We start from the raw sequence: 26,438 nt of genomic DNA, 5'->3' as shown, positions 1-26,438 counted from the left end.
TTGGTAGCTTGATAGGGATTGCATTGAATCTATAAATTGCTTTGGGTAGTATACTCATTTTCACTATATTGATTCTTCCAATCCATGAACATGGTATATTTCTCCATCTATTAGTGTCCTCTTTGATTTCTTTCACCAGTGTTTTATAGTTTTCTATATATAGTATAGGTCTTTAGTTTCTTTAGGTAGATATATTCCTAAGTATTTTGGCCACAGCAATCAGAGCAGAAAAAGAAATAAAAGGAATCCAAATTGGAAAAGAAGAAGTAAAACTCTCACTATTTGCAGATGACACGATCCTCTACATAGAAAACCCTAAAGACTCCACCAGAAAATTACTAGAACTAATCAATGACTATAGTAAAGTTGCAGGATATAAAATCAACACAGAAATCCATTGCATTCCTATACACTAATAATGAGAAAACAGAAAGAGAAATTAAGGAAACAATTCCATTCACCATTGCAACGGAAAGAATATTTGGTTCTTTTTTATGCCAAAATCCTTTCTCTAATTTCTGTGAAGTAATTTGTGGATATTATTGGTCACCTTTATTAAGATAATCATTCTACATATTTGTTTATAATATATAAAATAGATGAATTAAAAGAATCCTTCTTACTCATAGAAGATGAATGTCTGTGCTAAGATGCAAGTGACAACTCAATGAAAGGCAGAGCAAATGTTAGGTTATTTGAAAGGCTCATTTTTCAATCTGGCCAGAACCTGATGTTTTTTAAATGGCAGAACATTCATCTAAGAAAACATTTCAAAGAGAAAGACAAAACTTGACGAATACCTTGTCCTTCTTCCAGCTTTAAATTGACTTACATATGTTTCTTGAATCAGTCACAATAAAACCATATATCGATGATAAACTAAACAACTGTTGCTTGGCTTCACCAGAAGTATATCAAGTAGACTGATGACATCTATATTAGTTACTTGTTATAGTACAAGTGAGGGTGTCAGTTGATAGCTATCCTACTGAAAATAAATGTTTCACTTTCACTCTGGCATCTGTCCAGTTTTAGAACAATGTTCTGATAATTTAGTCTCTGGAACAGAGTATTTTTAATAGTGGGTTTCAGATAAGGATGTACTCATGACAGCTGTAAAGTGACTTCTACGTTAAAACACATCCTTTTCTCTTCCAGAAAGTGTTAATACTCTTTGGCACTTTTTTCTAGTCCTGAGCCAGTCAATTCTTTTTATTCACATAGAAGTAATTTCAAAATCATATCAAATGGCTCTCCATCCTCTACCCCATTTCTCTTACTCTCAACTGAAAATCAGCTTCCTACTTTAGAGAGAATATAGTGACCATTAGGTAGAATTCACTTAATTTCCTTCCTTTCACAAAAGTAGGTACATCTGTACCCACGCCTATCTCTTTCCCTTCTGTCTCAGGCCAGCATCTTCACACAAGTCCCTGATCTTATCTCAGACTCCTTTAGGACATCAACCTTCAATTATTACCTACATATTTCAATTTCCTTCTCTTCACTGGCTGCTCCTTCCATCCTTCCTTCTCTATTCTGTCTCCCCACAAGCTACTACCTTCATTCTTCTTTTCATTCCCGACTCTCATCCTCTTCCCAGACCACTGTGATATAACTGTGTTCCCACCATACTTCAGAAACTTCACTAACGCCACCGTTAAGTGTTTTAATTCCTCATCCTATATACCTTCTCTATATGACTCAGTTACTCATTCAACGAATATTTAATGTTCGCTCTATGCCAAGGATTGCTCTAGGTACATGGATTTAGCAGTGAATAAAAAGATAAAAATCACTGTCTTTATAGAGACATAAACAGAGACAAATGATAGTGGTAAGAGTTAAAGAAACAAGGGAGGGAGACAGTACCAAGGGGGGAGTTGGGGGGATTAGTGCTGAACTTCAGATAGAGTGATCAGAGAAGGCCTCCCTGAGAAAATTGAAAATTAATGACGTGAAAATCTGAAGATTAATGAGTATATCTGGGGAAGAGCACCTAACAGAGAAGAAAAAGGCCTTGATGTAGAAGCATCCCCTGGACCTTGCTGATTCCATTCCAGCTCTTCAAAATCTCTCTCAGTATATCCTTCCCTTCTGGTTTCTGCTCTCCTTTCTAAATGTCCTCAATCTTTTTTCTTTCTTTTTCTTCTATATCCTTCTCCTTGGTACCCTCTTCACTTTTAGCATTCACTGGGGTTCCAAACCAGCTTTTTCATACTTTCCCTAAGAGATCTCATCAACTCACATAGCTTCAACTATACCTAAATTGTCATGATCATAGATTTATTTATCTAGCCCTTATTCTTCCTTTATCAACACCCTTTGATGTTCACATTGATATTTCCAACTGCCCACTAGACATCTCCACCTAGATAGGGTCTATCCCACAGGGACTTCTAATGCAAAAAATGGCCTATTTTCATGTATTCAAACTAAAAAAGGTCCACAACTCATATATGCTCATGTTCCTCCACCAGTCACCCACAGTACGAATGCTGAAGTTGTTCTCAAACGCCTTGACTTACCTCACTGCTCTCCTCCCACCTCTAACCACAATGTTTTATTAATTTTTCTGATTTTTTTTCTTACATTAATCTTACCCTTTCCATCTCCTGGTGAAACTATTATAGTAACTGGCCTCCTGGTCACCACCCTCACCTCCAAACCATCTTCCACCTAAGAAGCTACCTTTCAAGTCATTCTCTTGATTACAAACCTTCAAGTCTTTGCATTGCCTTCATTATGAAATCTGTTAGCACAGTATTAAGATTCTTCAATGTCTGGTCCCATCAATATTCCAGTCACTCAGAACCCAAGGCACCCCCTCTGTACTCCTTCACCATTCTTTCAAGACCCCATGCATTTGCTCTTATTATCATATCCTTTGACTGACTGACAAAAACCCTACTCAAGATAATTTTGTGGAAAAAATAAATTAAAGAAATTAAAACAAATGCTAAGTATATAATTTCCAAATGGGGAGGGAAACAGGATAATTTGTGAAAAATTCTAAGTTTCTGTTTCTACTTAGAAATTGGGATTTTTTAAATGGAAAAGTGATCATGTCACTTCCATTCAGTATCTTTACATTAATCTTAGGGTAAATCCAACTTACCTAATGTGCCCTATGAAACTCTCAGGTCAACCTCCCCTTTGCTACTCTTAACCACTTCAGAGCCTTCCCCATCCTGGAATGTGTCCATCCCCACACCCTGTCCCCTTGATTGGTTTCTACCCATTCTTCAGAGTCCAGCTCTAACATCATTTGCTTTCCTTTGAAAAATCTTTACTGATACCCCCATTCTAGGTCAGGCTCCACATTCATAAAGTCTTATAGCACTATGCACACTACCTTCAAAGCTATTATCACAAATGAAATTAACAATTAACTATATAATTATTTTTGGCCTCTATGTGAATACAAATTTCAAAGGGTCAGTGTCTGCCAGGTTTGCTATTATATCCCAACCACCAAGAAGAATACATTGTCTGCAGGAGGTACTCAATAAATACTGAATGAATGAGAGAACACTAATTATCCAGGAAATGAGCTACCACTTAATCTCTCACTATTTTCTCTCCTATTTATCATTCCTTTTTTCTTTCTCCTAGCATAATGTTTAAACATTTCCTGGCTCTTCTACTTTTCTTTTTGCACAGAGTATGTATTCAGTGAACTGAATGTATTCCTCAGGTGGATTTTATTTGCCAGACTAATGAATTATCTTACAAACACTTGCTGAACACCACTGTAGACCAGGTATAATGACTCTGATGGAGTTCTCAGAAGACAGTACACCTTGCATAGACCTCAGATTTGCACATTTTAAACTAGAAAGGCCCAAATAACATTTCAGGGCTCATAAATATGAATGTATGTCAAGCTTCACTTCTTATAAACTTTTATGTTATGCATTGTGAAGCCATTTGAATTCACCAGCTATCTACAATAAATTTTTCAAGGTTTACAAAAATGATCTTTTTCTATTCAATTCTTAGTTCTGAAATAAAAAGTTTTTATAATTACAATTTTGTTTAAGAAATTTTAAGTCAAAGATTATTTTCATCTTAGTTCAGTTCAGTTCAGTTCAGTCACTCAGTCATGTCCAACTCTTTGCGACCCCATGAACAGCAGCACACCAGGCCTCCCTGTCCATCACCAACTCCCAGAGTCCACCCAAACCCATGTCCATTGAGTCGGTGATGCCATCCAACCATCTCAGCCTCTGTCGTCCCCTTCTCCTCCTGCCCTCAATCTTTCCCAGCATCAAGGTCTTCTCAAATGAGTCAGCTCTTTGCATCAGGTGGCCAAAGTATTGGAGTTTCAGCTTCAACATCAGTCCTATCAATGAACACCCAGGACTGATCTCCTTTAGGATGGACTGGTTGGATCTCTTTGCAGTCCAAGGGACTCTCAAGAGTCTTCTCCAACACCACAGTTCAAACCATCAATTCTTCGGCTTTTATTTAAGATTTTCATCTTAAAATACTGTTTTATGATTTCTAGTTAACTTCCAAATTACATTTATGAAGACAAGTTGGAAACTAGAACATGGTGCCATAGGGAGTCAAAAAAAGGAAACAAAATACCCAAGAAAAGTCATGTTGTTCTGATTATCCCATTTTGAACATTTCAACTATTCTTATGATTGAAGTATTAACATGTTATTGATAGTTGAATACGTATATAATGAAAAAGAGGATAAGAGTTTTAAGTTTTCAGAATCTGAAATATAACTTTGAGGTAAAAACTATATTTTCCATGTCCTCAAAAGCATGTGAACACAGTGAAAAAAATATTGATAATAATATGATGAAGAGGAAGCAGAGTAGTATTAATTTGCTTCAAAATTATATAGTAAAGGAAATTTAAAGTGGGTGCCCATTTTCAACATAATGTCATATTTTCAAAACAGACAAAAGAGATGAGCTGACCAATGATTTTCTGGGATGTTTCGCACCATAGTGGTGGTGGCTGCTGTCATATTCTGTGAATTAAAAAGTACAGCCCTCAGAGCTCTTACAGAAGGCTAATAGCCCAAACAATTCATTTCTGAATCAAACAAAAAAATTGTGAAGCTTCTATAAAATATGTCCCTTTCTACCAAGAAACCCACAACTGTGTCTATCCTGGATCCAGATGATGAAGTTACACTGCAGAACTAAGAATAGCTCCAAAGTCTTCATTACCCTGAAAACTGTCCTGAAGTCCAAAAATGTGACTCATGACACTCGATATTCTACATACAGCAAATGGATAATGTATTTAGTAGGTACCTCTCTCTACATCCTCTTTCCTCTTCCAAAGAGGACAGGTTAATATATTTTACCCACCCCCACAATGAAGCAGAACATTCCGAGAAACACTCCCACAGGGTCTATGAAAAAAAGCGAAAGTGTTAGTCGCTCAGTCGTGTTCAACTCTTTGCGACCCCATGGACTGTAGCCCACCAGGCTCCTCTGTCCAAGGGATTCTCCAGGCAAGAATACTGGAGTGGGTAGCCATTCCCTTCTCCGGGGGGATCTTCCCAACCCAGGGGTCAAACCTGGGTCTCCTCCATTGCAGGCAGATTCTTTACCATCTGAGCCACCAGGAAAGCCCCTATGTGGTCTATAAGCTCCATGAAGACAGAAGCCATGTCTGATTCAACACCTAGTATGGTGCCTAATCCAGACTGAGTACTTATAAACACATTTTGAATATATGAATGCCTAAAAGGATAAGGAAATCAACTAGTTTGCAGAGCTGGGAGAAAGGTTAGCCCTGTCTTGGGTTTACAAATTGGATCTCTCATGGCTAGAAGTGAGCTCTAGTTCTGCCATTTGAATCTAGAAGTATCTGGGCAGGTGGCCACAATCATTTCTGTTCTAGGCACTGGCTCGCCTTGTGTGCTGGTATGTACTAGAATGGCTTTTTTCCTAACTGGATTGACAAAACCTTAGGTTCTGGTAGGAGCTTAAGAGGCAAAGGGTCAGCTTTCTTTGGTTCTAGGTGGTGAAGTCTACCCAGGCGAGGCACCTCTTTAAGTGCAACCAGGCTCCCTAGAATCTGCAAAGTGACAAAGTATCCAACTTCTGGCCACTGCCCTCTGTGCTTATTCCCCTGGAACAGAAAGGGCAGCTGGTGGAAGGCAAAATTCAGGAGTTAGAAGCCTTTATCCTCACATTTTATGTTGTTTATCGAAAAATATCAGTTAGGACACAAACTTAACATAAATTGGAAACTGTAAGAACAGACTTGAGTTAAGCAAAACATGGCTATAAGAGTCCAGAAAAATATTCTGTAATGTAATTATATAGTCAAAATAAAACTGCACATTGAAAGACAAGAAGCAGTTATTTTTAGAGATTACGGTAGGAAAGTTATTCAATTTTGTCTCATTGAGACAAATAACATATAAAGCATATAATTATTATCAAATACTGCATAATACTTACACCTTCTGCATACTGCAGGTATCGTTTATTAGTTTCCTGTTTACCAAATGTCTCCAAAAATTTTTGACGGTAAGCAAGAACTGTGTCAACATGTGTTTTGTATTTTACAGCCAATTCAAGAGCCCTATAATGAGAAATAAAACGTTATCAGCACTGATATGTTGACCTCTATGGGCAGTGGAGTTCTGGGGTGAGAGGGTGGGATGCTCTGTTTTTCCCTCTACTCATTCTTCAATATGAAAGGTGTGTCATAGCCCCTACCTTGTCCATCTTGTAAATTTCTATTTATACTTCAGGGTCCAGCCTAAACATGATCTATTCTCCCTGACCAGCTCTTCCTGGAGAAATAAATGACCATTACATCTTTCTATGCTACAGAACATTCCTTACATACTATTATTATAGTCCTGTTCACAGTGTATTGTAACTATTATGAATTTGTTCCTTGAATTAACCTATACATTTATTAAAGGGAGATGTGGGTTTCATTTCTCTTTGGTGAGTATTACTGAGTAGATGTATGGTAAATGCTCATTGAAAAGTTCACTGAAATCGTAAGAAAATTCAAGTGAATTGCCCAAAGTAAGGGTTCAACTATCCTGACCATTTTATAAGTCTGTAATGAACACAAGAGAAGACTCTACACATGGACATCACCAGATGGTCAACACTGAAATCAGATTGATTATACTCTTTGCAGCCAAAGATGGAGAAGCTCTTTACAGTCAGCAAAAACAAGACCAGGAGCTGACTGTGGCTCAGATCATGAACTCCTTATTGCCAAATTCAGACTGAAATTGAAGAAAGTAGGGAAAACCACTAGACCATTCAGGTATGACCTAAATCAAATCCCTTATGATTATACAGTGGAAGTCAGAAATAGATTTAAGGGCCTAGATCTGATAGACAGAGTGACTGATAAACTATGGACGGACGTTCGTGACATTGTACAAGAGACAGGGATCAAGACCATCCCCATGGAAAAGAAATGCAAAAAAGCAAAATGGCTGTCTGAGGAGGCCTTAAAATAGCTGTGAAAAGAAGAGAAGCGAAAAGCAAAGGAGAAAAAGAAAGATATTCCCATTTGAATGCAGAGTTCCAAAGAATAGCAAGGAGAGATAAGAAAGCCTTCCTCAGCGATCAATGCAAAGAAATAGAGAAAAACAACAGAATGGGAAAGACTAGAGATCTCTTCAAGAAAATGAGAGATACCAAGGGAAAATTTCATGCAAAGATGGGCTTGATAAAGGACAGAAATGGTATGGACCTAACAGAAGCAGAAGATATTAAGAAGAGGCGGCAAGAATACACAGAAGAACTGTACAAAAAAGATCTTCTCGACCCAGATAATCACGATGGTGTGATCACTCACCTAGAGCCAGACATCCTGGAATGTGAAGTCAAGTGTGCCTTAGGAAGCATCACTACGAACAAAGCTAGTGGAGGTGATGGAATTCCAGTTGAGCTATTTCAAATCCTGAAAGATGATGCTGTCAAAGCACTGCACTCAATATGCCAGCAAATTTGGAAAACTCAGCAGTGGCCACAGGACTGGAAAAGGTCAGTTTTCATTCCAATCCCAAAGAAAGGCAATGCCAATGAATGCTCAAACTACCGCACAATTGCACTCATCTCACATGCTAGTAAAGTAATGCTCAAAATTCTCCAAGCCAGGCTTCAGCAATACGTGAACCGTGAACTTCCAGATGTTCAAGGTGGTTTTAGAAAAGGCAGAGGAACCAGAGATCAAATTACCAACATCTGCTGGATCATTGAAAAGGCAAGAGAGTTCCAGAAAAACATCTATTTCTGCTTTATTGACTATGCCAAAGCCTTTGACTGTGTGGATCACTATAAACTGTGGAAAATTCTTCAAGAGATGGGAATACCAGACCACCTGACCTGTCTCTTGAGAAACCTGTATGCAGGTCAGGAAGCAACAGTCAGAACTGGACATGGAACAACAGACTGGCTCCAAATAGGAAAAGGAGTACGTCAAGGCTGTATATTGTCACCCTGCTTACTTAACTTATATGCAGAGTACATCATGAGAAACGCTCAGCTGGAAGAAGCACAAGCTGGAATGAAGACTGCCGGGAGAAATATCAATAAACTCAGATATGCAGAAGACACCACCCTTTTGGCAGAAAGTGAAGAGGAACAAAAATCCTCTTGATGAAAGTGAAAGAGGAGAGTGAAAAAGTTGGCTTAAAGCTCAACATTCAGAAAACGAAGATCATGGCATCTGGTCCCATCACTTCATGGCAAATACATGGGGAAACAGTGGAAACAGTGGCTGACTTTATTTTTTGTGGCTCCAAAATCACTGCAGATGGTGATTGCAGCCATGAAATTAAAAGATGCTTACTCCTTGGAAGGAAAGTTATGACCAACCTAGATAGCATATTCAAAAGCAGAGACATTACTTTGCCAACAAAGGTCCGTCTAGTCAAGGCTATGGTTTTTCCAGTGGTCATGTGTGGATGTGAGAGTTGGACTATAAAGAAAGCTGAGCACTGAAGAATTGATGCTTTTGAACTGTGGTGTTGGAGAAGACTCTTGAGAGTCCCTTGGACTGCAAGGTGATCCAACTGGTCCATCCTAAAGGAGATCAGTCCTGGGTGTTCTTTGGAAGGACTGATGCTAAAGCTGAAACTCCAATACTTTGGCCACCTCATGCGAAGAGCTGACTCATTGGAAAAGACCCTGATTCTGGGAACGATTGGGGGCAGGAAGAGGAGGAGACAACAGAGGATGAGATGGCTGGATGGCATCACCGACTCGATGGACATGAGTTTGGGTGGACTCCGGGAGTTGGTGATGGACAGGAAGGCCTGGCGTGCTGCAGTTCATGGGGTCACAAAGAGTCAGACACAATCAAGCGACTGAACTGAACTGAATGAATTTATTCTGTTCAATATTTAACTAAATACTGATATCCTTACATTTTTAGCATAGCAAATTAAAAATATTAGTATTATGAAAATAAAATTTGAGGATAAATGTCTGACAAAATGCCTTTTGCCATCTGATTCTTCAGTTCAGTTCAGTTCAGTCGCTCAGTCGTGTCCGACTCTTTGCAAACCCAGGAATCACAGCACGCCAGGCCTCCCTGTCCATCACCATCTCCCGGAGTTCACTCAAACTCATGTCCATCGAGTCGGTAATGCCATCCAGCCATCTCATCCTCTATCGTCCCCTTTTCCTCCTTCCCACAATCCCTCCCAGCATCAGAGTCTTAGAAAAAGTTAAAAGCCATTTAAATTTTATAATCCAATTAATATCTATTTATCTATGTAACTAAGTTATTTTTAAGGTAATATTTTATTTAAATAGCAGATAAGAACTAAATTAATCACTAAAATCAGAGGTATAACACCAAAGGCATAAAATCTATATATTGATAATACAGAGGGAGATGAAAATATTATTCCGCAGTTCCAGATCTGTTTTTGCATGTAGGTTTTGGACAGCACTCAGCCCATCATCCTATGCATAACTCATATCAGTTGAGCCAGGAACAACCTACTACAGTATAGCTCTCCTACACTGCTCACTGGATTTTTTTAAATTGTAAAAATATGGCAACACATTTACAGGAGACTTGGAAAATACAGAACAAGGTGACATATAGCTCCATTATATATTACAATTAGTTTTTTAAGTAAATAAAGATTTTTTTGTTGGAGTTTCAATATCGAACTCTCAAAAATTAATAGAATGAATATAAAGAGAAATAGAAGGATAGTAGTAGAAAAGCACTAAGAACAAATTCAACATACGATTTATACAATTTTCACACAACATATACTGTTCATTGTTCCCATGTATGGGAAATGATCATCATAATAATCAGAGTATAATTTTTCTCAAGTTGTCTTGCTTTCTAATATGCCATATGACTTTGAAATAGGCGGTCACAGTTTATCAGAGCCAACTATTATAAACTTGTTTTTTTAGACAACTAGAATTTTCTCAACATGGGATTGCTTAGCAGGAAAATCTGTTTGGTTCTTGACATGCTTTGGTTTGACATAAATAGTAACTTTAAAAAGTATTTTAGATATTATGTGTGTATTAACTGATGAATAACAAATGAGAGATATTAAAGATAATAAGAAAAATTATGAATATAAGTCATATATAATATAAATGATAATGCCAAAGTCTAGTACAATGATTTCTTATAAAAATATATTGGTCCAAACAATATTGCTAAAAGCAAGGGTCAATATTTGCTACCCACCACAAACTCCTCACAAAGTTTCCTTATTTCTCTGTGACTTTAAGTCTTTCAGAGAGAAAAAAAAGATACAGAGAAAAAAATGTAGAGGTACTAGAATATAGAGGAACAAAAGCAGAAAACCAGAGCAGGCAAAAAACAATTTATAGAGGCTCAAAAGAGGAGAAACAGAAGTAAAGATGCTTTAACTCTTCTAAACCTCTCTCATTTTATCCCCCTCTGATTCCAGTGGGGTACGATGGGTGGAGACTCCAGTGAACCACCTCTTTGGCATCTTAGAGTTCCATTTCCCATTATCTCTTTATGATTGTACAGGACAGGGGAAGGAATTCTGGATTGCACAAAACAAAGAGTTCTAAGCAGGAAGTACATAAGCATCTGGTTTGGGGCTTTCCAAAAATTCCAAAGAGATACTTTGTTATGGAACATCAATAAATTTAATTATGTAGAAGGTATAGAATATGATGTCTAATCCTGCATTTAGATAATAGATACTAAGTATTATCTATTATAATAGTTATTAGTAGTATTATAAAATATGTATTAATTATCTGACTGAAAACAATGCTAAAGGTAAACAGTCAAATGATATGTGCTATTGTAAATGCCTCTAAAAGCACACCCTGGGTAACAAATGTCTCTCTACCACATTTAAAAGGGAATTTACTCCAAATTATATAAGAGTTATGGGAACAGTATGTTTCTAGCTTTAAAATGGTTATTTGGCAATGAAACAAATTTAACATTAGATTATGGGGCTGGAAAAAATCCATGTATCCTCTCTGATTTTAAATAGAAGGAAGTTATATAAAAAGATGTTATAACTTCAAAGTATAATTTTTGCATAACTTGAATGAAGCAAAATTACTTTATGTAAGTGGTATAAGTAAAAGAAACTATTTTTACTAATACTTACATAAAGGATCAATATGCATACATGGAGTTTCTAGTTTCTACCTCTCTTAACTTGCTTTTTAAAACAGACCACCACCAAATGTCCAGGGGGAACAGCACATGGATAACTTGCATATGTATAGCCCTCAAGGGCTGCATCTTAGTAAATTGCAGGCAATTTTCAAATTCAAATATAAATGATAGCAGCACAAAGCAGCAAGACGATGCTTCTCAAATAGAATAACACATATTAACAAAGTAAAATCTGTTCCCAGGCTTCCCCAGAGGTCCAGTGGTTAAAAATCCATCTGTTAATGCAGGGACATGGGTTCAATCCTTGCTCTGTGAAGACCCCACATGCCACAAGGCAGCTAAGTCTGTGCACCATAACTGCTGATCCTGTGCTCTAGAGTCCACGAGCTGCAACTCTTGAGCCCACATTCCAAAATTACTGAAGTTCGTACTCTAGATCCTGCGGTCTGCAACAAAAGAAGCCACTGCAATGAGAAGCCCTCATAATGCAACTAGAGAGTAGCCCCTGCTCTCCACAACTAGAAAAAGTTCTAGTGCAGCAATGAAGAATCAGCGTAGCCAATTTAAAAAAAAAAAAGTTTTCTTCTAAAGTATGTAAATAAATATGGAAATTCAAGGATCCTAAAAGGATATATTTATCAGCCAATACTTAAATTCTATCATTCTAGAATTTTGGAAGGATAGAATTAGAATATCACCATAACTGATTAATGGATCAGAGCAAAAACTGTCAATAGCTAACATCACAAAAAAGACAGATGGCCAGTTATTATAGAAACACACATAATACCAATTCTGACGGATCCTTACCAAAAGGAAGGAAAAATTTAAATCTAAACCTAATCAAGTTTCTACGGCTCTCTAGGTGGCTTAGTGGTAAAGAACCCACCTGCCAATGCAGAAGCTGCAGGAGCCCCAGGAGACATGGGTTCTATCCCTGGGCGAGGGAGATCCCATGAAGGAGAAAATGGCAACCCACTCCAGTATTCCTGCCCAGAGAATGCCATGGACAGAGGAGCCTGGTGGGCACGATTGAGCATGCAGGTATGTATGTCATCAAGTTTCTACATTCAATACCAATTCACAGCTAATTCAGGGGCAAAGGAACATGTTAAGTGATACCACAAAGATGCAATCAACAAAGTCTATATTATAAGAAGTTCTCTAAGCCCAAATAAAATACAAAAAACAAATAGAAGAATCTATAGATTTAAAGAAACTTAAGACTGCATCAACCAATCACAATGCATGTATCGTTTCTGGATACCGCATCAAACAACATAAAGCAAAACAAAACATTTATAAGACAAACAGAGAAATAAGAACACTGAATAGAATTATTATTAAAGGTGTGATCATAATATTATGGTTGGATTAAAAAAAACCTTTAAGATACATACTGAAATATTCATAGATAAAATAATAGGATGACTGGGATCTGCCTTTAAACAATGGTAGGGAGGGATTACTCACAAGTCACTAACTGTTGAAGCTGAGTGATGGGTACATGGATATTCATTATATTGTTCTATTTTTATATATGTTTGAAATTTTCCATAATGAGTAGCTTTTAAATTTCATCTTCTTTGCCCCTTCCTGATCTCTTTTGCTGAATCCTCCTCTTCAACCAGACCATTAAACGTTCAATTCAGAAGAAATCTGCCTGCTGCCTTCTTTTCTTTTTCCTTCTTTAAATTCTAGTAGGTACCCATCACTCAGCTTCAACAGTCCTAGAAGTCTTAGTTTATGAGACCTATTATTTACTCACTCCCAGGGAAACAGAGAAATACATGTGGCAAAAAAACACATAAGCTTTCTTTTTCCCTAACCATGTGTTGCTTGTAGGGACTGAACTCGCACCATGGCAGTGAAAACAATAAGATCTTTCATAAAAAGTCACCATCCATATAGACAGGCATGCAAAAAGTCTATTGTTAATCAGTCAATCACATAATTTTATTATCCTGTGTTTGAATATCTTTGTCAGTTCAGTTCAGTTCAGTCCCTCAGTCATGTCTGACTCTTTGCAACCCCACGGACTGCAGCATGCCAGGATTCCCTCTCCAACACTAACTCACGGAGTTTACTCAAACTCATGTCCATTGAGTCGGTGATGCCATCCAACCATCTCACCCTCTGTCGTCCCCTTCTCCTCCCGCCTTCAATCTTTCCCAGCATCAGGGTCTTTTCAAATGAGTCAGTTCTTCGCATCATATGGCCAAAATATTGGAGTTTCAGTATCAGTCCTTCCAATGAATATTCAGGACTGATTTCCTTTAGGATGGACTGGATGAGTCTCCTTGCAGTCCAAGGGACTCTCAAGAGTCTCATCCAACACCACAGTTCAAAGCATCAATTTCGGTGCTCAGCTTTGTTTATAGTCCAACTCTTGCCTTCATACATGACTACTGGAAAAACCATAGCTTTGACTAGATGGACCTTTGTTGGCAAAGTAATGTCTCTGTTTTCTAATACGCTGTCTAGGTTGGTCATAACTTTTCTTCCAAGAAGCAAGTGTCTTTTAATTTCATGGCTGCAGTCACTATCTGCAGTGATTTTGGAGCCCAAGAAAATAAAGTCTGTCACTGCTTTCATTGTTTCCCCATCTATTTGTCATGAAGTGATGGGACCAGATGCCATGATATTCGTTTTCTGAATGTTCAGCTTTAAGCCAACTTTTTCACTCTCCTCTTTCACTTTCATCAAGAGGCTCTTTAGTTCTTCTTCACTTTCTGCCTTAAATGTGGTGTCATCTGCATATCTGAAGTTATTGAGATTTCTCCTGGGAATCCTGATTCCAGCTTGTGCTTCATCCAGTCCAACATTTCTCATGATGTACTCTGCATATAAGTTAAATAAGCAGGGTGACAATATATAGCCTTGATGTACTCCTTTCCCGATTAGGAACCAGCCTGTTGTTCCATGTCCAGTTTTAACTGTTGCTTCCTGACCTGCATACAAATTTCTTAGGAGGTTCATGACATTGTGCAGGAGGCAGGGATCAAGACTATCCCCAAGAAAAAGAAGTGCAAAAAGGCAAAATGGTTGTCTGAGGAGGCCTTACAAATAGCTGTGAAAAGAAGAGAAGCAAAAGGCAAAGCAGAAAAGGAAAGATATACCCACCTGAAGGCTGAGTTCCAAAGAGTAGCAAGGAGAGACAAGAAAGCCTTCCTCGGTGATCAATGCAAAGAAATAGAGGAAAACAACAGAATGGGAAAGACTAGAGATCTCTTAAGGAAAAACAGAGATATCAAGGGAACATTTTATGCAAAAATGGGCACAATAAAGGACAGAAATGGTATGGACCTAACAGAAGCAGAAGATATTAAGAAGAGATGGCAAGAATACACAGAAGAATTATATTAAAAAGATCTTCACGACCCAGATAATCACAATGGTATGATCACTCACCTAGAGCCAGACATCCTGGAATGTGAAGTCAAGTGGGCCTTAGGAAGCATCCCTACCAACAAAGCTAGTGGAGGTCATGGAATTCCAGTTGAGCTATTTCAAATCCTAAAAGATGATGCTATTAAAGTGTTGCGCTCAATATGCCAGCAAATTTGGAAAATAAACTTTTTTTATGTCATTATGTCAGCACTGGCCACAGGACTGGAAAAGGTCAGTTTTCATTCCAATCCCAATGAAAGGCAATGACAAAGAATGCTCAAACTACCGCACAATTGCACTCATCTCACACGCTAGCATAGTCATGCTCAAAATTCTCCAAGCCAGGCTTCAACAGTACGTGAACCGTGAACTTCCAGATGTTCAAGCTAGATTTAGAAAAAGCAGAGGAACCAGAGATCAAATTGCCAACATCCGCTGAATCAGCAAAAAAGCGAGAGAATTCCAGAAAAAGATCTACTTCTGCTTTATTGTGGATCACAACAAACTGTGGAATATTTTTGTGAATGGGGATTATTCTACTCTCTAAGCAGGCCCATCTTTGGACTATGTTGTTATAAAGTTGATTTCTATACTGGATCCAAGTATTTATATGTCTTACTCTTACTTTTTATATTAGTCCTAACATTTAATATCAAACTGTCATCTCAGACTTTGTCAGTTTTGTTCATTGCTGTATCCCCAGTCCTAAAACCTGGCACATTAGAGACACTCAATAAATATTTAATGAATGAACAATAGCTACTATTTGTTGAAGGTTTATTATGTATCAGGCAGTAAGCTAAGAGAGTTTCACATGCTATTTTACTTAACCCTGACAACAAACATGTGTTTCTTGTAATTATCATCATTTTAAACACAAGGAAACAGGCTTACAGAGCCTCAGTAACCTGTCCAAGATCACATGACTAATATGTGAAAAAATAAAAAAACTAATATGTGCAGAATCAGAAATCAAACCCAGGTCTTTTTCCAAAGCTCCCAGTCTTAACCACCACATTTTTCTTTGTCCCATTCAGCAGTCTTTTCGAACAAGTCATTAAAAATGACCATACATTTTACCAAAAGACTGTTATTGTTGTTGTTTTAAATGGATTTCCATGTAATATCTAAATATCCCTAGTATGGCAGACACTCATTAAATATCTACTGAATGAATGAATATGCAATAGGAACAAATATTCCAATTGATTTCAGAAATAGCTGTAGAATCTGGAAATGAAGACAATACATAAAGCTTCTTGAGTGTTTTGTAGCAATTACAATTACTTCTGCTGATTATTTGAAGTCATTCTTACCCAGTCTTTGATATTTTGCTAAAAGTGATGGGAAACTAAGGGTTTCATTTAAGTGAGTCAGGGGTCAAGAGTGACATGATCAGATTTCCACTGTGAATAGATCACTGTGACTACAGTGTGACGAATGGATAGGAGAAGGACAAAGTAGATGCAGAGATAATGTTCTACCAAGAAAAACTTAGATCAGCTTAGACAAGGGTGCCAGTAGTAAAAAGGATGAGTGCTACAGGGTAAAGGAAAATGTCAAAAGTAACTCCTAAATTTCCAGCTTTGGATAGATTGAAAAGATGACAGATTACTTTGGAAGAGGATCAAGTTTATGAGAGAATAAATATAAATTTGAACTCAAACATATGAGACATCCAATGGAATGCTGAATAGGCAGGTAGATAATTGGATTCTGACAGCAAACATGAGCAAGATAGAGGGCTAGGAGAGATACATATTTGGGAGTCTTAAGTGTATAAATCAAGGTTTTACATTCATTATGTCAGCAAATCTGGAAGACCCAGTAGTGACGGAAAGGACTGGAAGAGGTCAATCTTCATCCCAATTCCCAAGGGTAGTACCAAAGAATGTGCTAACCATCGGACAATTGCACTCATCTCCCATGCTAGTAAGGTCATGCTTAAAGTCTTGCATGCTAGGCTTCAGCATTATGCAAACCAAGAACTTCCAGATGTCCAAGCTGGGTTTAGAAAAGGAAGGGGAACTAGAGATCAAATTTCCAACATTCACTGGATCATAGAGAAAGCAAGGGAATTTCAGAAAAACATTATCTCTGTTTCATCGACTATGCTAGAGCCTTTGACTGTGTGGATCATGACAAACCATGGAAATATCTTAGAGTGATGTGAATACCAGACCATCTTATCTGTCTCCTGAGAAACCTGTATGTGGGTCAAGAAGCAACAGTTAGAACCCTGTATGGAACAACTGATTGGTTCAAGATCAAGAAAGGAGTATGACAGGGCTGTCTGCCATCACCCTGTTTGCTTAACCTATATGCTGAGCACATCATGAGAAATGCTAGGCTGGATGAGTTACAAGCCGGAATCAAGACAGGCAAGAGAAACATCAACAACCTCAGGTATACGGATGATACCCCTCTAATGGCAGAAAGTGAAGAGGAACTAAAGAGCCTCTTTATGAGGATAGTGAAAGAGCCGGCTTAAGATTAAATATTAAAAGAAACTAAGATAATAGCATCCGGCCCCATTACTGCAAGGCAAATGGAAGGGGAAAAGGTGGAAGCAGTGACAGATTTCCTCTTCTTGGACTCCAAAATCACTGCAAATGGTGACTGCAGCCATGAAATCAGAAGATGACTGCTTCTTGGCAGGAAAGTGATGACAAACCTAGACAGTGTTGAAAAGCAGAGACATTACTCCGCCGACAAAGGTCTATCTAGTAGAGGCTATGGTCTTCCCAGTGGTCATATACAGTTGTGAGAGCTAGACCGTCAAGAAGGCAGAACACCAAAGAACTGATGCCTTTGAACTGTGGTGCTGGAAAAGACTCCCCAAAGTCCCCTGGATAGCAAGGAGCTCAAACCAGTCAATCTTAAGAGAGATCAACCCTGAATATGCACTGGAAGGACTGATGCTGAAGCTGAAGCTCCAGTATTTTGGTCATTTGATGTAAACAGACAACTCATTGGAAGAGTCCCTGATGCTGGGAAAGATTGAGGGCAGAAGGAGGAGAGGGTGTCAGAGGGTGAGATAGCTGGATGACATCACCGAGGCAATGAACATGAACTTGGGCAAACTCCAGGAGATGGTGAGGCACAGGGAGGCCTGGCATGCTGCAGTCCATGGGGTCGCAGAGTCGGACATGACTGGGCGACTGAACAACAACAACAAAAAGCGTGTAAATAGTAATCAGAAGCCTTGAATAATGCTTCTGACCTTTATCAACTTATCAGGCAGGCACAGAGGTCTACCAACATTTGACCAACTCATTGGTTTATAGTTTAGATAAACAACAGAAAGGAGATGCCAAGTAGATAGGAGGAACAGAGGAGCACCAAGTGTTTGTTTTTCTTTCCCCATTACATCTCTCTCCCCTCTTGTTTCCCCTCTCCCTGACACCTAATATCTCAAAGCAGGGTCCTATGCTGAAAACTAGAGCAGGGGAAGGAGCAGCATGGAGGGTAGGATATAGGGATAGTAGAGAAGATGTGAAATTAACAGCAGAGAGAAGAATGGTTACCTGACATGTCTCAAAGGATCAGAGATTTTTACCAGACAAGTAAAGATGTTTGCATAGGTGTGCTAAGTTGCTTCAGTCATGTCCAACTCTTTATGACCCCATGGTCTATAGCCCGCCAGGCTCCTCTGTCCATGGCATTATCTAGGCAAGAATACTGGAGCGGACTGCCATGCCCTCCTCCAGGGGATCTTCCCGACCCAGGGGATAAAACTTGTGTCTCCTGCATTGCAGGTAGTTTCTTTACCGCTGAGCCATCACTCACATCTAGACCTAATGAATGTGCAGTTGGAAAGAATAAACTGACTCCATTTGAGAGGTAGGCAAGGAGGGTCCTCTGGAAAGACATGATATTCACTTAGGTCAAGGAGGTACAAGAAATGTTCAGAGGGCTGTATTATAGGCCATCAATAGAAACCATCAGAGGCAAACTGCTTCATCAAAACCTGCTCTGACACTTACACACTGTATGTATCTACATTCAGTGTTTGCAGAGGAAGTATATGGCAAAATGATTGAGTACTGCATAAAGATTAAGAGCATGAAATTAAGTACCTGCTATGTTCATAGGTAATATAAAATGATAAAATGTTTTTATCCTTCAAGAAGTATATAATCTAAAATCTTTGTAAATGTAAAAGTTTACAAAGATAAATAATAAAAGAGAAACATCAATCCTACAGAAAAATGTAAGTAGTAGTATCAGCAGTATATATTTTATTGCAGTAATAATAGAAAATTCAGGTCCACTTTGATATTGGAAGGCTCAGATTCAAATCCTAGATCTGCCCCTTACTTAACAAATAATCCTCAACTTCTTCATTTGTATAATGTTGTGATAACAAAGTGAGATGATATATGGAAAGCGTTGAACACAATTCTGACACATCATAAGCATCAATAAGTAGAAGCTTCACTATTATTAATGACAATAAAATAGAATTCTTAAATAGGTTGTAAGCTTTCTAATATAAAGATGATTTTTTAAATATTTGTTATATTGTATGGCGTTCAGAATGCTGTATAAATAGTAATGCCTAAAATTTATCAACATAAATATTTTCTCAAAAGTATCAATTGAGAATATGCTGTAAATACTATTATTCGCCATTTCTCATGAAACTCAGTTTAGTAATAATATGTACAATTTTCCATCAGTTCTTTAATATAGTTTTAAAAATATTATTCATACTTTCCAAACTACTTAAGTATTTATGAATTATGACTAAACTGAACTCAAGAACAAAGGCCTATTCATGTTTGTAGAATCTAAAATAGTTTTCACAATCCTTTGTATAGCTAAACAATGACAACAGATTTGTGTAAATAAAGCATTGAAATAGAATGGCTGACCTGTATAAATGTATAAATTAAATAAAGAGACCATAGTATGTCCATACCAAAATTGTTTGTTACTTTTGTTAGCCATTTTTATTATTCCTGTTCAAGGGGAAGATAGAGACAGGGTATCTATAAAAATTCTAATCTAAGGGAAATATAAGGGGCCAGTAATTTAAAAAATAGTGGTTAGTTTTTTAAGCACAGAGAAAGACAAAGATGATGAAAGACATTTCAAACCTGAAAAGATCAACATGCCAACTTTATAACATAGTAACTTCAGGTGTATATAAGCACTACAACCTTGTTCTCTAAGAGATATATACCTGAAGAAAAAGAACAGAGAAACATAATATGCCATAGAGAAGAGAAGCTTGCCACTCAGTCTCAGAAAGCAACCTGTCCAAATGGCTAAGCTGGCAGGGAAGGTTACTGACCGCTCCTTGATACAAATCCTTTTGTTTGTCTTTCTTAGTGTAACAAATCTTTCCTGGATCCTCTCTCTGCCTGTCTAACTGCTTTATCCCCACCTTTCGGTGAATTTCTTTCACCCATCCCGCAAATAGAGTCGATGTGTTCTCACTCCACACATACCCCAGGCAATTGCATCCATCCTTCTGGCTGCGACTACCATCCGTTTGCTGATGACTCTTAGTCTACATCTCTATTTAAAATCTTTCCTGAGCTCCATGTCTAATAATCAACTATTATCACATATCTCTAAACAAATATTTCAAATTCAACATCCCTTCCAAACCAGCTAATATTCTTACCACCATCTATCCAGTTACTAAACCCAGAAATTATGGAGCCATCTTAGACTCTGTTTTCTTCTTCACAGACAACATCTAATTAATCATGAGTCAGAGATGGCAAAAATCTTTAATGGCAGGCTACTCACAAATATGTTCAAGCTGGATTTAGAAAAGGCAGAGGAACCAGAGATCAAATTGCCAACACCTGTTGGATCACTGAAAAAACAAGAGCATTCCAGAAAGACATCTACTTCTGTTTTATTAACTATGCCAAAGCCTTTGATTGTGTGGATCACAACAAACTGTGGAAAATTCTTCAAGAGATGGGAGTACTAGATCACCTTACTGGCTCCTGAGAAATCTGTATGCAGGTCAAGAAGCAACAGTTCTTGAACAGTTCTGGTTCAAGAAGCAACAGAACCAGACATGGAACAATGGACTGGTTCCAAATTGGGAAAGGAGTACGTCAAGGCTGTATATTGTCACCCTGCTTATTTAACCTATATTCAGAGTACATCATACAAATGCCGGGCTGGATGAAGCAAAAGCTGGAATCAAGATTGCCAGGAGAAATATCAATATCCTCAGATATGCAGATGATACCACCCTTATGGTAGAAAGGGAAGAACTAAAGAGCCTCTTGATGAAAGTGAAAGAGGAGAGTGAAAAAGCTGGCTTAAAACTCAACATTCAGAAAACTAAGATCATGGCATCTGGTCCCATCACTTCATGGCAAATAGATGGGGAAACAGTGGAAACAGTGACAGACTTTATTTTCTTGAGCTCCCAAATCACTACAGATGGTGACTACAGCCATGAAATTAAACCACACTTGCTCCTTGGAAGAAAAGTTATGACCAACCTAGACAGCATAATAAAAAGCAGAGACATTACTTTGCTGACAAAGGTCTGTCTAGTCAAAGGTTTGTCTAGTCTACTGTCATGTCCAGTAGTCATGTATGGATATGAGAGTTGAACCATAAAGAAAGCTGAGTGCCAAAGAATTGATGCTTTTGAACTGTGGTGTTGGAGAAGACTCTTGAGAGTCCCTTGGACTGCAAGGAGAGCCAACCAGTCAATCCTAAAGGAAATCAGTCCTGAATATTCATTGGAAGGACTGATGCTGAAGCTGAAACTCCAGTACTTTGGCCACCTGATGTGAAGAACCGACTCATCTGAAAGACCCTGATGCTGGGAAAGATTGAAGGTGGGAGGAGAAGGGAACGACAGAGGACGAGATGGTTGGATGGTATCATCAACTCAATGGACATGGGTTTGAGCAAGTTCTGGGAGTTGGTGATGGAGAGGGAAGCCTGGCATGCTGCAGTCCATGGGATCGCAAAGAGCCAGACACAACTGAAGGACTGAACTGACTCACAAATATAAATGTGAATAAATTTTTATATGATATCAGGAAACTCTTAAGTACAATGGAAAATGTAATTTACTAAGTGGTAGATAGAAGAATACATTAAGATCAGTCAGGTTTTGGAATTGATGAAAAATGTTTTAATTACCTTTCCCAGTTGTAGAGATTAATATTGATCTGAATTGCTTGATAAACTAGGCCAGCCTGAAGAAGAACAATTTCAGCCTCCTGTATGTTCCCACTAAACATTAATATGTGGGCCATTTTTGATTCTTTAGATGGAAGATTTTTTATAGAATTGATATATTGAACTTTATCAATCTAAAAAAGAAAGAAAAATATTTGAAGTATATAGTAACAAATTACAGTTAAACACACACACACACACATACAAAAACACATAAACATAAGTAAACACTATTTACTTCACCGATTGCTGCGTAGGCTATTTCTGCAGTAGTCATATCTTGATTAGCAACTGCCATAGCAGCTAGGCAAGCCCACATGGTTTGTTCCTAAAGTGAAATATGAGAACAATTATTTCAACTACATGGCTGAATTAAAATATAACAAGGTTATATTTTAATGTAAAATAAAAGATTGCTGAGCCAGGCACTGAAAAAAACAATAATTTAATAAATTAATGATGTGGAAATTTCATTGTGGCTATGCTGTTATAGACTTGGATTACTGTGATATTGAATGGTTTGCCTTGGAAACGAAGAGAGATCATTCTGTCGTTTTTGAGATCGCATCCAAGTACTGCATTTCGGACTCTTTTGTTGACCATGATGGCTACTCCATTTCTTCTGAGGGATTCCTGCCCGCAGTAGTAGATATAATGGTCATCTGAGTTAAATTCACACATTCCAGTCCATTTTAGTTCACTGATTCCTAGAATGTTGATGTTCACTCTTGCCATCTCCTGTTTGACCACTTCCAATTTGCTTTGATTCATGGACCTAACATTCCAGGTTCCTATGCAATATTGCTCTTTACAGCATCGGATCTTGCTTCTATCACCAGTCACATCCACAACTGGGTATTGTTTTTGCTTTGGCTCCATCCCTTCATTCTTTCTGGAGTTATTTCTCCACTGATCTTCAGTAGCATATTGGGCACCTACTGACCTGGGGAGTTCCTCTTTCAATATCCTATCATTTTGCCTTTTAATACTGTTCATGGGGTTCTCAAGGCAAGAATACTGAAGTGGTTTGCCATTCCCTTCTCCAGTCTGACATTCTGTCAGACCTCTCCACCATGACCTGCCCATCTTCAGTGGCCCCACAGGGCATGGCTAAGGTTCATTGAGTTAGACAAGGCTGTGGTCCTAGTGTGACTAGATTGACTAGTTTTCTGTGATTATGGTTTCAGTGTGTCTGCCCTCTGATGCCCTCTTGCAACACCTACCATCTTAACTTGGGTTTCTCTTACCTTGGACGTGGGGTATCTCTTAACTCGGATGACCATTATATCTACTACTGTGGGCAGGAATCCCTTAGAAGAAATGGAGTAGCCATCATGGTCAACAAAACAGTCTGAAATGCAGTACTTGGATGCAATCTCAAAAACGACAGAATGATCTCTGTTCGTTTCCAAGGCAAACCAAACCATTCAATATCACAGTAATCCAAGTCTATGTCCCGACCAGTAACGCTGAAGAAGCTGAAATTGAATGGCTCTATGAAGACCTACAAGGCCTTTTAGAACTAACACCCCAAAAGATGTCCTTTTCATTATAGGGGACTGGAATGCAAAAGTAGGAAGTCAAGAAACACATGAAGTAACAGGCAAATTTGGCCTTAGAATACGGAATGAAGCAGGGCAAAGACTAATAGAGTTTTGCCAAGAGAACGCACTGGTCATAGCAAACACCCTCTTCCAACAACATAAGACAAGATTCTACACATGGACATCACCAGATGGTCAACACCGAAATCAGACTGATTATATTCTTTGCAGCGAGGAGCTGACTGTGGCTCAGATCATGAACTCCTTATTGCCAAATTCAGACTGAAATTGAAGAAAGTAGGGAAAACCACTAGACCATTCAGGTATGACCTAAATCAAATCCCTTATGATTATACAGTGGAAGTGAGAAATAGATTTAAGGGACTAGATCTGATAGACAGAGTGCCTGATGAACTATGGACGGAGGTTCATGACATTGTACAGGAGACAGGGATCAAGACCATCCCCAAGAAAAAGAAATGCAAAAAAAGCAAAATGGCTGTCTGAGGAGGCCTTACAAATAGCTGTGAAAAGAAGAGAAGTGAAAAGCAAAGGAGAAAAGGAAAGATATAAGCATCTGAATGCAGAGTTCCAAAGAATAGCAAGAAGAGATAAGAAAGCCTTCCTCAGCAATCAATGCAAAGAAATAAGAGGAAAACAACAGAATGCGAAAGACTAGAGATCTCTTCAAGAAAATTAGAGATACCAAGGGAACATTTCATGCAAAGATGGGCTCGATAAAGGAAAGAAATGGTATGGACCTAACAGAAGCAGAAGATATTAAGAAGAGGTGGCAAGAATACACAGAAGAACTGTACAAAAAAGAGCTTCTCGACCAAGATAATCACGATGGTATAATCACTCACCTAGGGCCAGACATCCTGGAATGTGAAGTCAAGTGGCCCTTAGAAAGCATCACTACGAACAAAGCTAGTGCAGGTGATGGAATTCCAGTTGAGCTATTTCAAATCCTGAAAGATGATGCTGTGAAAGTGCTACACTCAATATGCCAGCAAATTTGGAAAACTCAGCAGTGGCCACAGGACTGGAAAAGGTCAGTTTTCATTCCAATCTCAAAGAAAGGCAATGCCAAAGAATGCTCAAACTACCGCAGAATTGCACTCATCTCACATGCTAGTAAAGTAATACTCAAAATTCTTCAAGCCAGGCTTCGGCAGTACTTGAACCGTGAACTTCCAGATGTTCAAACTGGTTTTAGAAAAGGCAGAGGAACCAAAGATCAAATTGCCAACATCTGCTGGATCATCGGAAAAGCAAGAGAGTTCCAGAAAAACATCTATTTCTGCTTTATTGACTATGCCAAAGCCTTTGACTGTGTGGGTCACAATAAACTGTGGAAAATTCTGAAAGAGATGGGAATATCAGACCACCTGACCTGCCTCTTGAGAAACCTGTATGCAGGTCAGGAAGCAACAGTTAGAACTGGACATGAACAACAGACTGGTTCCAAATAGGAAAAGGAGTTTGTCAAGGCTGTGTATTGTCACCCTGCTTATTTAACTTCTATGCAGAGTACATCATGAGAAATGCTGGGCTGGAAGAAGCACAAGCTGGAATCAAGATTGCTGGGAGAAATATCAATCACCTCAGATATGCAGATGACACCACCCTTATGGCAGAAAGTGAAGAGGAACTAAAAAGCCTCTTGATGAAAGTGAAAGAGGAGAGTGAAAAAGTTGGCTAAAGCTCAACATTCAGAAAACGAAGATCATGGCATCTGGTCCCATCACTTCATGGGAAATAGATGGGGAAACAGTGCAAACAGTGTCAGGCCTTATTTTGGGGGCTCCAAAATCACTGCAGATGGTGACTGCAGCCATGAAATTAAAAGACGCTTACTCCTTGGAAGGAAAGTTATAACCAACCTAGATAGCACATTGAAAAGCAGAGACATTACTTTGCCAACAAAGGTCCATCTAGTCAAGGCTATGGTTTTTCCTATGGTCATGTATGGATGTGAGAGTTGGACTGTGAAGAAGGCTGAGCGCTGAAGAATTGATGCTTTTGAACTGTGGTGTTGGAGAAGACTCTTGAGAGTCCCTTGGACTGCAAGGAGATCCAAGCAGTCCATTCTGAAGGAGATCAGCCCTGGGATTTCTTTGGAAGGAATGATGCTAAAGCTGAAACTCCAGTACTTTGGCCACCTCATGTGAAGAGTTGACTCATTGGAAAAGACTCTGATGCTGGGAGGGATTGGGGGCAGGAGAAGAAGGGGACAACAGAGGATGAGATGGCTGGATGGCATCACCGACTCGATGGACTTGAGTCTGAGTGAACTCAGGGAGTTGGTGATGGACAGGGAGGCCTGACGTGCTGTGATCAGGGGGTCGCAAAGAGTCGGACACGACTGAGCGACTGAACTGAACTGAACTGATGCTGTTATAACACATAGAGAAAGTTTTGAATAAATTTTTTGTGAAATGTTCATTTCTAATTAAAAAAGGTTTATTTTTGAACTTATGATAGACATTAATGATAACTCAAGGTTATAAGCCCTCCAGTCTTTTTGATGTAAAAGAATGCAACTGCAGGGAATCAGAGAAAAAGTGAGGTTTTCAGACAATGCTATTAGAGCAGACTGTCATCAATAACACACTGTAAGGAAAACCACCTAAAAGTCCTTTTACAAAAGTGTATTCTAAGAGAATTAAACAATGTAAAATAAAATAGTTCTGTGGTCAAATATGCTCAGAAAATAC

General features: G+C 38.5%; 1 protein-coding gene across 4 annotated transcripts in view; it reads right to left on the bottom strand.

Moving 5' to 3' along the window:
- The window catches only part of IFT80 (intraflagellar transport 80), a 131,014-nt gene that overhangs the window by 4,289 nt on the left and 100,287 nt on the right, over nucleotides 1-26,438 (bottom strand). For 3 of the 4 annotated variants that reach the window (XM_006072842.4, XM_025289044.3, XM_044945435.2), the window contains 3 exons: nucleotides 22,413-22,502; nucleotides 22,136-22,308; nucleotides 6,442-6,565 (listed from right to left, as the gene is read on the bottom strand). In XM_006072842.4, the coding sequence (XP_006072904.3) occupies nucleotides 6,442-6,565; nucleotides 22,136-22,308; nucleotides 22,413-22,502 (387 nt within the window). The remainder of the gene's footprint in view (nucleotides 1-6,441; nucleotides 6,566-22,135; nucleotides 22,309-22,412; nucleotides 22,503-26,438) is intronic. The other variant, XM_044945430.2, reaches the window with a different exon arrangement.

Source organism: Bubalus bubalis, chromosome 1 (genome assembly GCF_019923935.1).
Source record: "Bubalus bubalis isolate 160015118507 breed Murrah chromosome 1, NDDB_SH_1, whole genome shotgun sequence".
NCBI classification, from domain to species: domain Eukaryota; kingdom Metazoa; phylum Chordata; class Mammalia; order Artiodactyla; family Bovidae; genus Bubalus; species Bubalus bubalis.
The sequence above is the reverse complement of the archived record's forward strand: the minus strand, read 5'-3'. Positions and strand labels throughout refer to the sequence as shown.